The following is an 18,484-nucleotide window of genomic DNA, read 5'->3' as shown; positions in this document are numbered from 1 at the left end:
GTGCTGAGTTCAATGTGACCCTATGCCAAAGTGAGAATATATAGAGTCACTTCCACTCAAACTCATATATGAGTCTCCCGGCATGCTCCAGGCTTCAGCTTCCAGCTGTGGAAACCTGTCCTGTGATCACTGTGCGAGCAGCCCTGTCTGCATCACCTCATGTCTGAGCAAAGAGAAAATATGCGAGCCAGGGTGCTCTCCTTTAGGTCTTATGAAGTTCTTTGGCTGAAAGGTCCCTTTTAGTGCTGATACAGTCAAACTGTGTGAGCATATAAATGAGCAGACTCTTTTATTCTACACCCTGACCTTTCTCTATCCTCTCCTTTGAGAGACGAAGCTTTCATCCAGCTCTGAAAATGCCCACCTTTTCAAATTTAAAGCAATTTCAGTAAAATACAAAAAAAAACATGGATTCAGGAGGAGTAACAAACAGTGAATGAACTTTGGCTGTGTTGGGTGCTTCACCTTGTTGGGGGTGCGTCCACGTGACCGGCGAGGCGGTTTCCAGGACCTCTCCTTGGTGATGCTGTTGACATAGAAGTATCTCCCCGTTGTCAGGTCCGTGTACTGCTCCCACATGTCCATGACCTGAAGAGGCTGCTGACCTGGGGCAGGGCAGGGCGGCTCCGGTTGCGACAGGCGTTTCCCTGGCTGCATTTCAGTGTAAAGAGGAGAGTCCTGCCAGGACAGCTGGGACAGATAGGACTCTGTTGGTACCTTTTAGGCAGACAGAGGGAAAAGAGAAAGGAGAGTGAGAGGTGGATGTGGAGGAAAAGGAAATGAAACTTGAATACCAAAGAACAAAATCATAGCTTCAATACAGACATTATGACTCAAAACAAAATGTCAGGACTTGAACTTAAGTTCAGTAATGCTATGACAGGATAAAGCTGGAGGTGTTTAAGTCATTGTATTATCAAGAAATGAGAAGCTCAAAACAAACAATTCATTTTTCCTACTAACACACTGAGTCTGTGTGGCCAAAGCCCTGATAAAGCTTATTCCTCTGTGCCACAGAGCTCCACTGTTTGTCCAAGTTTCCTCATTACAATGAATACTGTGTGTCTTTCTTTTTTATTGAGCATTTTGCCTTTGATGGACAGGACAGCCAAGTGTGAAAGGGGGAGAGAGAGAGAGAGGATGACATGCCACAAAGGGCGACAGGCTGGACTTGAACCCGGGCCGCTGCGGCAACAGCCTTGTACATGGGGCGCCTGCTCTATCCACTAAGCCACTGACGCACCTGTGTGTCTTTCAACACTCAGCTGCAAGCTTATTTGTCCCTTCTGAAGACGTAAATCTTTAAAACAGGACACAAGTATAAAGTTTTATTTTTAATAATGTCTAAATAATTTCCCCAAAAAGCTGGGCACTGGCCCCTCAGTCAACTGAGATTCTTCACATTAGGCAGTTTTCTGTTTTTGTCAGTCAGCATGCAGTGTACTTCTGGGGACATTTCAGTCCCCAGATTTGACTGCAGAGTGAGCGCTCCATGCTTTCATGCTGCTGTCCAGTATAGGCAGCTGCAGACCCAGACCCAGGGTGAGTGTGAGTAAGATGGAGGCAGCTGCCCAGAGGAGGAGAGGCTTTACCCGGCCAGGCCCTGAGCTAACATCATCTTCTGCTCTCTTCTTAGAAGCTCACAGCAACTTAATACGACACAGTCTCTGGCTTTTGTTTGATATCGTGTCACCAAAAAATGTTCTTGCACACATCCGATCCGTTGTTAGTGTAGTTACAGTAGCATGCATTAGCTCGGATGGCTAATTTGGCTTGTTTATTATATGACATGAATGTCACTAACACCCTGACAAATCCCGTTCAAACTTTTAAAGTCTGGACTGTGGGAGGAAGCCGGAGTACCCGGAATACATGGGGTATTATTGACTCAAAATAAAGCTGCGTTCATTGTAATGAAGGAACATGTCACCCAGTGCAACCTGCTACTCTGTTTCCTTAAAGTTCTTGGACAAAAATGAAACTTTATGGCACAGAAGAATGCGCCATATGTCACTCTGGCTACACAGATGATACTGTTAGTTTTGGTCTTTTTATAGGAGTTGCTGACAATAAGAACAAGACTGAATATCACCACCATTATCTTTAAATTACCTTGAGTAACTCTATGCATATTTGTTGTTCTGTTTGTGCATCAGTATGCAAATCACTGCATGGCTCTGTGTATATGTTTCTGTAATTCACCAGTGTTTTTCTTTATCCAAATCAAATCTACTGATACTACAGTAGGTAATTTATGCTTCGGATACTATATATAGTCCAAATAAGATTGACTTGACTTTATTATGTGAACAAAAATGTGTGTGTTTTCACAACAGGGGCACATAACAAGTGCAACAAGTCGCAGACAGCAGTGAATGAAAAATTAAAACATGTCACTGTGTAGAAGAGACAGAAACAACAAATAAATAAATAAATCCCACCGCCTCTTACTATGGCATAACCCGTCGGACTCTGGATTAGGACAGAGCTTATAGAAACGCACGTGCTCGCCCGGATAGGGAGGACTAACTCAACAGCTACAAGAGTGGACATCTACAAATCCTATGAAACTAATCTAAAAGACATGAGTGGAGGATCATCTTTCCACCAATTATAGCTGAGACATAACTCACTGACTGATTGACTGATCCCTGTTACATAACATGAAGTTGTTTCAGATCATGACAGAGGGAACATGGTGTGTATGAATGCATGTGTGTGTTAAGTGTGTGCATGTGAGTTCACTCCAGGGGGCAGCACTGAGTCTTGAGTTCACCGAAGGCTTCCTGTCTCAACTGTTTACCCTGATCACCTCAGTGGTTAGACAAAACCAAGTTACTCACCAGGGTTGAACGGGTTCAAAGCTGATTTAAAATATGCTGTTATACCATATTTTTAAAAATATTATACTTTAGTAAAAGCAAAGGATGTGTTTCAAAAGAAAAAAAATCAAACTTGTACAATACCAGCCATGATTTGCTGCCAAAAAATGTACTGTATGGTAAATATTAAAGCAAAGAAATTCTTTTGTATTTGTTCTGCAAACTTCCACAATTCAAATAAACAAATTGTGTTTAAAAGAAAAACTTTTAAGATCATTCAGAGAGATCTGCACAGTGTAAAGACACAAGTTATGATTTTGTTTTTCTTTGCCTGGTGTCAGTAGCCTTTTCATTTCCTTATATTTGTTCTCCAGAATATTTGATTCCTTCATATTTTTCAGAATTGGCTCATATTCAAACACTTCCTCTTCTACCTCTTCTTCTTCTTCAGCTGTGACATTCTCACCTTCATCGGAGCTGTGGTCAAGTGCTTATTCACAGTTGGCTGCATGCTCATGATGACTGTACCACAAAATGTCATGAGCAAGATACATAAGCTTCATTTATAGAGCAGATACACACTGCTGTGTCGATATACTGTAAATGTACTGTTCTGTTTCACTATGTTTAGTCTAATAACTCCCTGGTATGAGTGGGAAAAATGTGTGAAATGTGATGGAGGAGAAATTGTTGCAATCACGTCATCTCTCTTTCTATCTCTCTATCCGTCTCTCTGTCATACACTATATGGCCAAAAGTATGTGGACACCCCAGTCCACATGATGGTATGGATTAGGCCCCTTTGTCTCAGTTAAGGGAAACCTTGATGTTGCAGCAAACTATGATATTCTAGACAGTAGTGCATTTCCTTCTTTGTGGCAACAGTTTAGAGTAAGTCATTTCCTGTTTCAGCATGACATCGCCCCTGTGCACAAGGCGAGGTTCGTTTGGACGTTTGGTGTGGAGAAACTCGACTGACCTGCAATAAACCTACGCTTCAACACCATGCATCATCTTCAGGAGGCAGGCTTTATTTCCAAACATCCGTGTCCGACTTCACTACTGCTTTTGTAGCTGTGGAGGCTAAACTAAAATCTAGTCTTTTGTTATTCATGCATACTGTCATCTTAAAAAAAGACACCTCAGTTTTTTGGGGAGAAACTAGTATATAGCGTTTTTTGTCACGGGTATGTGACATATCAAGTGAGCAATTAAAATTGGTGAATCACGTGTAAATTTTGTGATGGCAATTCTTGAACATTTTTGTTAATTTTACTTAAATTTTTACTCATTTTTTTGTCTTAATTTTGGACTGATATTGAAAGTTATCATCTCATTGATACTGTGTGATTTTAAATTAATGTATTTTTAGTGTTTCGTGTGTGGACCCCAGGAAGACTAGCGACCACTTTGTGGAAGCTAATGGTGATCCAAATAACGAATAAAGAAAGCAAATCTCTGCAGCAGGTTCTGGAAGCTGGAAAATTGCGATGAAACATGTAATACTCCCCTACTTATGTCACACAAGTTAATTAATTTGTCGTCCTTTTAAAAAAAAAAAAAAAAAAAATATATATATATATATATATATATATATATATATATATATATAATTATTTTTCTTTCTTTTTTATATTTATGTATATATATTTTTTAAATTATTATCTTTTTCTTTTTTTATATTTATGTACATATTTTTAACATCATTCATTATTCATTTATTTATTTTTCATTTTTGTCTTTTATATCTTTAGGCTGGTCTGGCTTTCTCTGTTTGTTTCTGGGTTGGTGGACGGGCGGGGTTGATTTCTGTTCTTGTTGATTCTGTGTTACTTTGTTGATGCTTTGTGCATCTTATTGAATTATCAATAAAAATACCTTGTTTAAAGAAAAGAAGGGTGGAGGCTTTTGTAGCAGCATATTCATGCCCATTGTTTTGGTATGAGATGCTCAACCAATACTTATGGGCATACTGCTCAGGTGTCCACATACTTTTGGCCATGTAGTGTACTGACAAATTAAGACAGAAGTGCTATCAAAACAACCTTTAAAATATGTAAATCAGTTGGTTTTATCTCTTCAAATTCAAATGGGATTTTGCCCGTGGAGGACAAAGATTAAATCTAATTTAAATTCATCATCAGTGTGGCAGTGCAAAAAAAAAAAAAAAAAGGGCTGACAAAAATGAATGGTGAGAGAGTTTTCTGGATGAAAAACAGGGCGTTATGACCTGAATGTGGCTGCAATTATCCTGCTCACTGGTATTAAAGGCTCGAACGAAGAAGGTCCTCAGAGACAGAGAGAGAGAGAGAGAGAGAGGGGCAGATACAGAAACAGACAGCGAGGTTAGAGAGAATGAGAAAGATTTAAAGAAACAAAAAAAGAACTGTCATTTCCACTGAGATCACAGACATCCAAAGTCGGAAGTCACCGGTGCATGCATGCTTCACTGGAGGCAAAACTGGGCTGTGGGAGCTTCCCTCAGCTGAAAGACAGATAACCTTCAGTACTTGTCTCGACAACAACTCTGCCTTGTGTAATCCCCTCTGATGTAATACAGGGAAGCTCCGACGTCACCACAATGCTAACTTGATTGCTGCTGTAGGAGGATTATTGAGGTCAAGTACAGATGTAAATCAAATAGAACCTCTGCTGCCACAGCTGTACTCAGATGTCTGGTAAATATGCACAAGGTCGTTTTCTTTTCTTTTTAATCGGTTTTATAGTGTTATTTGTTTCCATCTGAAAAGCTTTTCCAGTTGACTGAGGTTAAAGAAATGAAAGGCAAAGACCTATAGTTTGCCATTTGTTTCTTAAGTTATACCCTGCACAGTCACAAGGCCAACTACCAACTGGTTTATTACAGTTTGGGCGTTACGACCTGTGAAGCCATGAAATTAGAAATTTTTACCTATTATTTGAAGTCAAAATTAATCTAATCCCACACTTCCTTTAACAGCAGCTACATAGGATGGAATTGTTTGGCCTATTTTCTTTAATGTTCTTCACTGTTGTTCATACTATTCAGTATCAATTTTGTGTAAGCTGGAATCGAACCCAGAACTTTGCGGTTATACGCACTTTAAGCACTCAGCTACCAATGCGCTCCTGTTTGGCCTTCTAACATTTTCCGATAAGTACCTGCTGACTATCAAATAAAAATATTTGCTTAAACCTGTAAAACTTCAGTAACTGTTAACCATAGTGGTAGTAGGTTCGACTGAGGTTGTCGGTTGCAGTATTTGATGTAGAGTATGTACATCCAAAAACCTTTGGTGCTGGATAAAGTGCTGGATTAATGTGTTTAGTTTCTTACTTGCTTGCTGTTAACTCATTTCAGATGGACTGTCTGTACAGCAACATGAAATCAAGCTCAGTTTGTTTCTGATGTTGTTTACGTGTCATTACTGTTTTGGTCCGAGCCACTTTGTTTGTTTCCCATTTACAGAGCCAGGGCTGTGTATGGACAAAGCGCACACACAGAACAGACAGTTAGTTAGTTGTAGTAGAGCAATCTAACAATCTAACAGTGTGTGTAAAATGTGCAGTGACAAGGGAAATGCACGTGATAAGTTACAGAACAAGAAGACGCAATGAGACTAAAATATTTTTTCGAACTGTGCTGGTGTGCAAATGGATAAAATACTTGACATGACGACTGCTGACTACTAGACATGGATGAGTATAAAATGTCACTGCATATTTTTCACACTCTGTTAGACTGTTGGATTGCTGTATTACATTAAAGGTACAGTCTGCGATTGTAATCCAATACACTTTTTGTCAAATTTTGCAAATACCTCCTCATGGTCTGCCATCTGTCTGTTCTGTGTGTGTGTGTGCTGTGTGTCCATTCACAGCCCTGGCTCTGTAAATGGGAAACAAACAAAGTGGCATGAACCAAGACACACAACACTATGCCGACTACTCTCCCACTTCCACGTCCTCTTACATGAGGAATGAAGCTACACCATGACAGTAATGACACGTAAATAACATCAGAGATATTACCAGAGCTTCTATAGGAACTCTGACAAGAGGGGTGTATTTGTTTGGGTGTTGAGTATCAACTATCTTTGAATCCACCTTTGATTTACATAAAGTTATTATGGGCTGTGAGCAGATCTTTGGTTGGACGTCTATGTCAGTTATTTTGTGAAAGGCGTTTGTCTCACAGGGCACCAGGTTTACTCGCACACAGCTGATGTGAACATGTCCAAATTTGGTTTAAATGAAACTCTGATATTTGTCATTCTGGGCATCATGACCATATTTTTGGTCATTATGACTACTGGTCACTGTGACTTATAATTCTGACTCAGCACTTTTGTTGTACAGATTTTGGAAACATGGATTCTGGCTCAAATAACATTGATAGAGAAAAGAAGCGTGAGCTTTCTGCACCTTTCCAAAAAACATTAATTCAACCTGAGGGGCCCAATGAACTAACTAGTGGCGAAGAAGTCCGACTCTTGCGTTGCCTCATGTTGCCTGTGTCTTGGCTAAAAAGTTGCACTTGAACACACCACAAAGACTACAGTCAATGGTCAACTAACATGTATCTTCGGTGCCTGCAGGAGAGGAAATAACTCTCCATACCTGTAGACAGCAGTAGTCTGTGTTCATCATTCAAAAAGGGAAACCGTCAGGATGGACTCAAGACGCTAGTTAGCTAGTTAGCACATTAACAACAGAATCTGATGCTGAAAGAACAAAGGATATTTAACGTGTGACAGCTAATAATAACACAAACAATGTGGCTAAATGGCTAAAAAAAAAGAATCATCTTACCAAATATAATAAGTTTGTTTTGAGCTCACGCCCTCTTGACTTTACTTGTTTGTTTGCTGTCTTCACTTCCAACAGTGCAGGACACACCGCAAAAACTAGGGCAACAAATGCTCAGTTGCATTAAATCATCTCAAACACCAGCTAAATTAAACCTTGAAATTAAAATGTACAAATATAATGGTAACACCTAGGTTTACAAATACAGTACAGAAATCCCCTGTCAGTGTGGCCCTGCTGAGTGAATCAGATGTTTGAGTAACATCTGTTGGGGTTTATACGTCTTGCCTCTTCCTACCTGCAGATGGTTGTTCTTGCCGGAGGCTCCCACCATGTCCCACTGGCTACAAGACTTCTTGGACACCCTGTGGTTGGTGCGGCTACTGAAGCCGCCACCCACCTCATCGTATGGGTTCTCGTTCACGTTTTCAGACAGGTTGCTGGAGCTCTGGCTCCGAGTGATCATGGGGACCACCCTGGGGTTGTGTGGCCCAGTCTGTGATGATGTAGAAGATGCGGGGGACCCAGGGACCATGAGGTGGCCTGATGGAGAGGTGGGGGAGTTGGGGGTAAAGGTGAAACCAGACCAGAGGGGCAGGGTGGGGAAGCGGCCTCCGCCCATGCTGGCATTGTTCTCCTGCCCCTGGAAGGCACTGCTGGAGTTGAGGTTTTCCATGGAGCGGAAGATGGGTTTGTTCACTGAGAGAGGAAGGTAAAATAAATAAATCTACACAGAACATATTTTCCTTCTATACTCAAGAGAAACATCAACATACATGTTTGTTATAATACAAAATTAAACTGAAAAACACACAGCAGCTGTCCTCTCAGACTCTCTCACACTTTACCTTGACTCTGCTCATTATAGGTGGTCTGTTTAGGGGTGGGAGAGAGTGACACCCTCGGTAGTATCCTGAGGTTGGAGTTCAGCGAGGCAGACACAACCAGGCGCTGCGGCGAGGGCATCGGTGCAATAGGCACCTCTGTCACATACGTGGCAGGAACATACAGTGGCTTTGTTTTACTGGCCGCTCCAATCCGCCGCACCTGTCAAAGAACAAACAGATTTCCAAACGCTTTTTCTATTTTCTCCCTCATAAATCCACTTAGTTCAACCGAGCGTCCACCAACACAGCTGTGGCCTGGAGGCTGTGCGGAAATGTGTTGTGCTACAGTTCCTGTTACAGCCATCAGATGCAACACGAAAAACCCACAACTTCTCTTTTGAAATACGTAGGTAATATTTTTTACACAGAACTCTATGGTTTCAATGGTTAAAGTCACCTTTTGTGATGTGACTCATGGTGGTGATTTGATGATATACAGTGGACTGTGACATCATGGATATGTGTCAACTGTCACAGATTTTGGAAAAAGTTCAATTATACACACATCACATGTACCGTAGGTACAAAACCACTGGAATACAGCAAAGAGGAAAGGAGTTAATGCTCATTTTAATTTGACAAAGATCTGATTGTAGTCAAAATATTTAAGCAAATAATTTCTCAATTTGAATTGTGGTATAAAATTCAATGTTTATCGATATTGTCCACCCCTGTTTGAGAGTGTGTGCACTTGATTGACAGGTATCTTACTGTTAGCCAATCTCCAAAATAGGGCCAAACTAACAATAAACTGATCCTAACAAGTGTTTCCTGTGTAGGCGACAAAGTTATTAAAGTGACAAATAGTATTTTTTGTTAGTTTCATTTTTATGTTGTTTTCAATTTTGGTTTATTAAGTTTAGTTTCAGCTAGTTTTCAGAGTGGGTTTGCCTATTTCAGTTTGCTCCTGTATTGTTTTGAAATGATACATTTTACTTTAGTTTTTATTAGTTTCAGTATTAGTTTTAAGTTTTTTTTTTAAATTTTTATTACAATCCATCCATCCATCCATTTTCATTTGCTTGTCCGGGGCCGGGTCGCTGGAGCAGCGGGTCAAGCGAAGCACCCCAGACGTCCCTCTCCCCAGCAACACTTTCCAGCTCCTCCTGGGGGACCCCAAGGCGTTCCCAGGCCAGATGAGATATGTTATCCCTCCAGCATGTTCTGGGTCTGCTACAGGGTCTCCTACCAGTGGGATGTGCCTGAAACACCTCTAGCGAGATGCGCCCAGGAGGCATCGTGATCAGATGCTTGAACCATTTCAACTGACCCCTTTCGATGCGAAGGAGCAGCGTCTCTACTCCGAGCTCCTCACCCTATCTCTAAGGCTGAACCCAGCCACCCCAAGAGGGAAACACATTTCAGAGTATCCACGATCTCATTCTTTCGATCACTACTATTATCATAATATGAGAGATATTTGTCAGGTGCAAAATATAAGAGGGTCAGAATAGGTATTACAATACAAGCACACTTTGTGAAGGCAGCTGACTCACAGTCATGTAGACATCCCAGTCTTTACAAATATTAAGCACTAATGCCTCCTCATGATTGTTGCACTGACAGTAATGACCAAACTGACAAACTAAAACTAAACACGTTACCTGCATCTTTTTATTTTATTCTATTTGTCAGTATACAATATTGTCTCAGTTAGTTTTCGTTTTTTTCTAAAGTCTAATTTTTAAATTAATTTCAGTTAACTAAAATGTTTTTTCAGGGGTGCCCGGTGGCTTAGTGGGTGGTGGGGTCCCATATACAAAGGCAATACCCTTGCTGCATGTCATCTCCTCTTTCTCTCTTCCCCTTTTATGTTTAGACTGTCCTAGCTAATAAAGGCAAACAGCCAAAAAAAAATCTTTAGAATGTTTTTTTCACACTTGATTTTAGTTTTTAGTTTAGACTTAGTTAACACTAATAATATTGGTAGGCGAAGCCTGATACAGCTTATTCTACTCTATTACTGTCCAAAACATCACCAACAACGAAAAACATCAGTGAGGCACATTGTTGCACTACATGATATGTTTCTTTCATTATGATAAACACCAACACTGCAGTTTATTTTAGGTTGATCCCACGTACACTGGACTACAATTGGTGAACTCAAGGCACCAGCTCTCTAGCATATAGAGCAGCCTGTAGTTTTCTCCATTTAAAGAGGACTCCTTCGTACACTACATCACATTTTCTCCACTGGTAGGGCACCCAGGAGGCCCCTTTATCACGTTTCCTTGCACACTGGGAAACCCTAGATGGCATTTTATCATGTTTTATTCTCCTCAAGCTCCCCAAGTACACCAGTGCATACCACTGCCATAAATGCCCGGTTGTCAACTAAATCCATCACTGAAAATAGTCCTCAACAAAAAAGCCATACAGTGCCAAGTTGTGTTAAGAACTTATTTAGCCTAAGTAAAAATTAAAGTTCAAACGCTTGGAGTTTTTAGAGATTTACATTTTCAGTAAGAACATATAGTCTTGGGGATAAAAGCCTCAATCAGGGTAGGGAAGTCGGAAAGTACTGAAAGATGAATGGCACTGTCTGTTTTAACAAAAATGCAGAATATTGTCAGTGTTGTTCTTTCTTCAGAAACCTATGAAAGGCTGTAGATGCTACCTCCATGTTTTTATAGAATCTTTGCTTCACTGACATGAGACAAACTAAAGATGAATTGTTTTCTTACCTGCCACCAGTCACTGTTGGTCTTTTTCAGGAGAACAAACCGTTCGCCCTCCCTGATGCAGACCTGCCGCCCATCAGCGCCACGGTAGTTGTAGTCATACTGGGCCTCGAGGACCACTGTACCACTGGGGACACCACACACTGTCATGCCCCTGGGGCTCACCACAGGTGCTGCAGCAGACTGCTGATGCCCCACAGAACGCCTCCAAGTCCCAGACAGCATCTCTCTCCACAGTCCTGTTCAGCAAGCTTTCCTGGAAGCGTGCGGATGGTTGATACTGGTCATACAGGTCGGGTTAGCACAGGGCAGGTGAGACTGGAGCCAGGTCAGTGCCATGTTCTGAAACGGAAGAATAAACGGACAGAGAGGTGCAGAGAGAGAGAGGAAGAGGAAGATTACTGAAGCTGTCAGAGAACAATGAAAAACGGTCACCTGCCTGTGTGCAGGTTCAAAGGGAGAGAACAGGAATCCTTTTAGTGCTAAAAATGGAAGTCTGGGTTAATCTGGGGAAAATCACCAACATGTATGACAACATTAGAAAACTAAAACACTTTTGTAACATCACTGTGTACTTTGGGAATTTTGATGGACATCTTTCACTATTTTCTGGCATTATAAATCAAATAATAAACAGCTTGTTCCCTCTCTGGTGAAGTGTTAGTTGAGAGGATTGACACCTCTCTCAGTGGGCTGTCAATCAACTTCCAATGCTAACTCTCTGCCAGAAAGCAAACAAGCATATTCCATAATGTGTTGAACTTTTGCTTTGACCAGTTAACTGAGAACATCATTTTCAGATTAATCATAATGAAAACATCTTTAGTTGGAGCCAGGCCTGGAATTTTCAAGTCTAGTTGTCCTCTGCAGTGTAATTTTTTTGAGATGCACTAAAATGAGAACGCTGTTGTTCAGTATTAATAAAGCGTTCTGTGTCTATTTCTGCTGCTCCGTCTCGCCATTCCGAGTGCTTAGAGTGCGCTCTGCCACTCTGAGAGTGTATTGCTCTGTTTAACTGAATGGTACATTCCAACAGTGCTCCAAATTAACGAACGGTCCAGTTTGTGCCCAAGTGCGCTCTAGTGTTCAGAGTGACTATTTATGAACGCACCCAACTATTGGCCAGTCAAGTACTAGATCTGTGTATTGGCAAGAATCTGGCAATACCATACATATCACAAAACAGGGGTTATAAAGTTGACTTTGTCATGCAATCAGAACAGTGGGATCTGTATTTGCATTTATCACAGTTCTTGTAATATCCAGCATCATAGCAACACTTTTGTGCAGTCTGAGCAAAGGAATTAAAACTTGCCTCGATCAGTAATAAAAATGAAATTCTATTTAAAATACATTTGGACGAATAAATAAAAGGTTATAAACTCAACATAAGTAGAAGTGTATTGCTCCCAATAGACACTCTAGCTGGTCAATAGTCTTTTGAAACTTTGCCCTTTAAAATTGCAACCCGATTTAAATACTTAGGAGTAAATGTTATCTGCAGAAATGGTCTCAGATCCCGTTATCATTAGCTGGTCGAATTAACATAATCAAAATGACCATCCTCTCGAAATCTCTTTTTTTTGTATCAATGTATTCCAATATACTTTAAAAAAAATATATATATATATACCCATAATAAGAAAGCACTCTTACAGAGACCCAGATCAGCAGGAGGAATGGGGTTACCAAATTTTCAGCTCTACTATTGAGCGAGTAATTTAAGTCACAAAAATGACCTCCATTATGGCTGAACATAGAAAGGACATGTTGCTTCCCATCTTCTTTATTATTTCTCAGCTCTACCCACTGTATAGTAATAAAAATGAAATAAAAGCACTTCCATAATTCTTTAACACAAATTAGGAGTATAAAACAACGTTAAACAATTCAAATTCAACAGTGTTTTTGGGAGTCGATACAGTATCACAAAACATAATATTGCAACACTCAAGTATATTGATATTTTCTTACACCCACATGTACTAACACTGTTGACAGGGTGAACTTGACATGAGAGGGCAGAGAGGCAGGGCGGGAAAGAAAAAAACAAAACAAGCACACAGCGGGGCACCGAGGCCACAATGGCCGGTGGGCATACAGCTTTCAGAAGGGCACTGAAACCAAGCAGAGGGGCAAGGCCACAGTTGCAGCCAGGTCTCATATATACAGTATATGGGACTGAAATACTCTGCTAATGTCTCAAAATAGGACTGCGACAATTATTTTCATTATTGATTAACCTCTTAATATTTTTTTCATCAATGGATTCATTATTTAGTGAATAAATTAAAACTCAAAACGATATTTATGATAATATAAAACAAAGAAAAGCAGCAAATCCTTGAATTTCAGATACTGGGATAAATTAATCTGATATTTGTGCTTGATGTATGACTCAAACGATGAATGGATAGCATTAATTTTTGGCAGGTCAACTAATAAATTAAGTTATTCAACTGTTTCTGGCATAGACAGAGGCAACTGATTGCTCTTGCCAATATATGTAAATGAATGAAATAAAATTCCACTTTCATATTTAATGTGTTTGGCGGACATGGATGAGGATAAAGTGTCACTGCAGATATGTGCACACCACCACTTTTCTATTGTCCTTTCATCCTGGTAGAACTAAGAGACACGTGTGAGTGAATAACTCATGCGTTTGGAGGATGTAAGGAGCGCAGTATACCCAAAATAGCATCTGTCTCCTGCTCTCCACCTGAGCCAGCATCCCCAAGCTAAACCCCTGCTCTACCCAGCCAAGACCCGCTTACATAAGAGAACATCTAACTTTCTGCCAGACACATAGCGATACAGCCTCGCACAGTGCACGCAACCACCCACCCCCACACGCACACGCTCGCGAATACACACACAACACAAAAACATCCCTAGGCACCTAGCAACAGTGCTTCAGTCACAGTCAGACCCAACCCATCTCAGTCTGGGTGAGAAGAGGAGAGGCAGCAAACAAGAAAGAAAATTAATAGAGACATGCACATTTACTGAGGACTCAGGGGGGCAGAGAGGAATCGGGGACTGTAGATGGACAAGACAAATAAAATAAAAGAGGAAAAGTCTGAAAAAGAGCAGATAGTCAGGAGTAGATGGGAAAATAAAAATTAGAGGAAGTGAGATGTGGATGAAGCTGGATGGAGCTGTGAGCCCTGTGAAGGCGATGGAAGGGAGGGCAGGGTTCGCTGGCTGAACCTTGATAATCCCACTGTTATTAAAGCACAGGAATGAATCTCTGACCCCCACCGCTACAGAGAATTACAGTAAAATCCCTCAGTACCAGCATATGGGCTGAGGCACTGCATGCCTGACTAACACTGGCACAGAGGAATGTTTCCAAGGCGCTTCATCAAAATGTCATGAATCAGAATGAACGCTGTTCCACATTGGGGATATGTAAATACAGTAGACTAGACTGACGTCTGCTGAGGTCTCTTTGCTCACATTAGTGAACACAGCTGCAGATAGCCGCAACACATGAATAAACTTATACACCAAACCATCTCTTTGTGTGCTTGACCACATAATTTGTATTTGTATTTTACAAATGTGTTGGCTAGACACCCAAAGAGGAAAAAAACAAGGAACCAATGAGAGAATCAGATGCACAGAAGTGTATTTATTGCATAGGACAGAGTGTGTGTGTGTATTGTTATGTGTGTGGAGCTTGTGGTCGTGTGATTAAAAGTAAGACTATGTAAGTCTTGCTGAATAAAGGCCATGGTGACGTCTGTGGGATAATAATGCTAAAATGCAGCGGAACTGTTGCGTAGTAGAAAGCAGTCATAAAGTCGGTGAAGTCATTCAGTGATGTCAGTTATGCAGCAACAGCTTCCTGCATTCACCAACTCCTCAGATGTTCCCAATTCTTGAGTTAGGAAGTCATTCTTTCAACTTCAGTGTGTTCATGAGCTTTGAGTCATAATGTAGTCTCGCCACCAGACAATCAGAGATCTCCGCCTTCTGATAGTCTGGGGACACTCCTTTCTAAAGTGTGTTTAACACACCGGAGAAAACGACCGGCAACAAAGCAACGCCTCTTGCATTTTTGAAAAGGACACGCCCTCCCGGAAATGTGCGCTCCCCCTTTTCTCGTCCGCAAGGAAACAAACACACAGAGAGCTTGAAAATGGATGCCGAGAGATTTAACTCCGTTTTATCAAACGTGTGCTCAGTCCACAAGATTGTGGAAATGAAGGACTTACAGTTTAAAACTTTTAACACAGTCGGACTATGTTTACGAGCACAAGAGTTCAGCGAGCTACCGAAGGACCGCCCTGCGGATTTACTATTGGTTCTGCAATGTAGGGAGTTTTTTTAAACTCTGAAATTGTATCCGCCCATCTAAACACAAAATCAGGGAGAAACACATCAGTCTTTAGTTAAGCAAAGCGTCTAACGACTGACTTGTGAGTCTAGTCGTAATGTGGAAACAAGTTGATGCTACAAAAAAGATGTGCTGCATTTATTGCTCAGAGCACTTTCACAAACATTTTGATAACAGTCTGAAGTGATTTTGTCCCAAACTTGTTGCTGCAGCAGACAATTTCCTAAAACTACTAAAATATTGCTTTACCTGATTTGTTATCAGGATAATGCTTTTAAGAATTTTTTTGTCACTAATCGAGGTCCCATTACGTGCACAGCTACCAACAGTTACAACCTGATACCACATTACAAATTAATTATGTGAGCAAAAAATTGGAATGGAATACACGATTGAATACGTTTATTACCATCAACTTTATTTTTGTCTGCCATGTTTCTGCATATATAAAGTCAACTTGGCAAGTGTACCAAAATTTATGCTGACTTTCTGAGTAGTTGTTCTGACCAGTCGGGAACTGATATTGATGATTCATCTGACACGCCATGAATGCCTTGCTAACATTAGCTTACATTAGCCACCATAAGCTACAGGTCAAACCAGACCAAGTACGGCTGTAGCAGCAAAACCCGAGCAAAACGTGTGAATGTGAGTATTTTAGCAAGAGTGCGTTTTTTTGCTTCTGCATTAAACCTAGTAAGAAGCAGAATGTGTGGGGGTGTTTTTCAAACCTTCATAGTCTTGCTTTAAAGGTTTTGTATGGGACATTCAGAGCATTGATAAAGTAGTTAACCACAGTTTGCTTTAGGAAAATATAGTGGAGTACTGGTGTCCAAAGCAAAGAATATAGTCATGCCACCTGTGTGTAGTGCTGTAATCTGAGCTTCTCTGTGGTTTGTTGTGGTAGGCTGCATGCATGCATGTTAGTGCATGTGTGTATCCTGATTAACTTGAAGAAAAGACTCCTGCACACTGTGCAAAGCTTTGCCTGATGAAAGGTCTAGTCACCGAAACATTGCAGCAGTGAAATCATTATTTTTGTAAGTCAGACAGTGTGTAGAGTCTTTTCTACAAGTTTTATTCTTCTCGTCCCTCTCCTACGCACCTGCTTGGAAACAGGTATCGTATCACTTTAAGGGAAATAGTATTTATAGTTTTGTATCCTCATTAACGGCACTTTGCACTGTGCATGTTGGGCAGTTACTGCTGATACTGGGACCATGTCGTCAAGGACTCATAGCGCCACTCCCTGGGTAACACCATTAGCCCCATGAGAACTGTTGTTGTTGTTTAGCACCATTTAAGGAGTTAGCGCTGATAGCTGCTAGCTGCTGGCTCAGCCGCCTCCATGTTGAGAACCATGTTCAGACAACTTGTATGCTCTGAGTTTCACATAAAGTCCCCTTAAGGCCAGGCTCTCACACTGGTAAACAATGTTAAAATAATTGTCAAGAAGTTTTAATTTGGTCCTCAGCACAGTCTTCTGGTGTGCAGCAAGCCGGTGTTACATTTTTGGAAATGCCCCTACTCACTGTCTTCACTTGCAGTTTTGACTTGTTGTTGTTATCTGTGTTTATGACAAACTAGCCAGTGCTATGAGGTGTATATAACATGTACCTGTACACTGTATATGTGAAACTGAACACAGCAGCTGTCTATGTTTGTAATATTGTGCTGTATTTGAAATTATTTAGATGAGTTTCTCTTGTTTGTGTGAAACAGAATGCTTGTGAGTGCAATCTTATCTAATCTCATCTAGTCTAAATTAAATGCCACTGAGGCTTTGCTCTGGGAAAATTTTACTAACAATAAAGTGCTGGGACATTTTTATATTGATGAGCTGAACTAGAATTACTGTATAATTTTCAAGTGCTCTAAAACACTCCTCTAAGATCTGCAGCTGAATTCAGAGGGACACAGGCAAAAGTCAGAGGTACAAGGCGAGCAAGCAAACAGGAAGCTGCATACGTACATCAAGGTTCAACCACAGTTTGGGTCATATCCTCTCCATCTTGCCAATTGTTTTTTTCTGAGGTGAATCATCTCAGGCAGTTCAGTTACAGCCTGTACGTGCTGACAGCAGGTAGAGCCTGTTGTGCTTAAATACAGTAAGTGATGCTGAGTTGCCCTGTTGCCCCATCTGACTGCTGTGCAGCTCTGTGAGTAGCATTAATTACTGATTAGCTGAGCCTTCAAGCAGAGAGTAGTGTTTGTTTTGGGCTTAACAGTCTCACTGCACGGCTTCAGTAAAGTGTAATTTACTATAGAGATGGGCAGGGAAGAATGACATCATACCCCGAGTTTAAACAATATGTACAGCAGCGCCGATTATACAACCTGTTGATGGTTTTTATCATGAGTTCTTCTCCCCACACAGACAGGAAGAGCTCATCTGATACTGCTGCACACCTGTTTGTCTTTTCCTGTCTCTCTTTACCGCTCAGAACACACAATCAATGAATGATAACTAGCTACTGTGCAGCTTTGTCTAGGCCTGTCACGATAATTATGTTGTGGAATTGGTGAGATCAGCAAAATGATCAAAGTCACGTCCATGTATTGTGCGATACTGTCCATTGTGTGTACGTAAAGATGTCACCAAAATTTTAGCCAACATGATGTCAGAATAAACAGCAGGTATTTTCTGCTCTTTAAAGGGTGTGCTTGGATTATTATGCTATTATCATTATGTGACATAAAATGGTCTCAAAATGACAATGATATTGTTCATCACAACTATTTCTGGGACAATATATTACAACAAAGGCAGTTGTCATGACAGGCCAAGCTTTATCTAACTTTATCTGATCTGATGTTTGTTGAGTTAGTTAGCAGAAGTTTGGTGTGCATCCTGTTAGTTTGCTCGGCAACCTCAAGTTACTCATCGGCACAGGAACAAATGTCCTACAAAGGCACAGGAGACTTTATAATCTCGTGTGCAAATTAGGCTGTTACAGC

At 40.8% G+C, this 18,484-nt stretch overlaps 1 protein-coding gene across 2 annotated transcripts in view; it reads right to left on the bottom strand.

Annotated features, from left to right (window-relative positions):
- arhgap9 (Rho GTPase activating protein 9) overlaps window positions 1-18,484 on the bottom strand; it is a 67,805-nt gene that overhangs the window by 37,106 nt on the left and 12,215 nt on the right. For both annotated transcript variants that reach the window (XM_033627152.2, XM_033627155.2), the window contains exons 3-6: window positions 11,185-11,523; window positions 8,459-8,657; window positions 7,909-8,309; window positions 466-717 (exon numbers count right to left, since the gene is read on the bottom strand). In XM_033627152.2, the coding sequence (XP_033483043.1) occupies window positions 466-717; window positions 7,909-8,309; window positions 8,459-8,657; window positions 11,185-11,406 (1,074 nt within the window). In that variant the 5' untranslated portion in view covers window positions 11,407-11,523. The remainder of the gene's footprint in view (window positions 1-465; window positions 718-7,908; window positions 8,310-8,458; window positions 8,658-11,184; window positions 11,524-18,484) is intronic.

Source organism: Epinephelus lanceolatus, chromosome 1 (genome assembly GCF_041903045.1).
Source record: "Epinephelus lanceolatus isolate andai-2023 chromosome 1, ASM4190304v1, whole genome shotgun sequence".
NCBI lineage: Eukaryota > Metazoa > Chordata > Actinopteri > Perciformes > Serranidae > Epinephelus > Epinephelus lanceolatus.
Note: the sequence above shows the minus strand (reverse complement) of the source record. Positions and strands in the feature narration are given on the sequence as shown.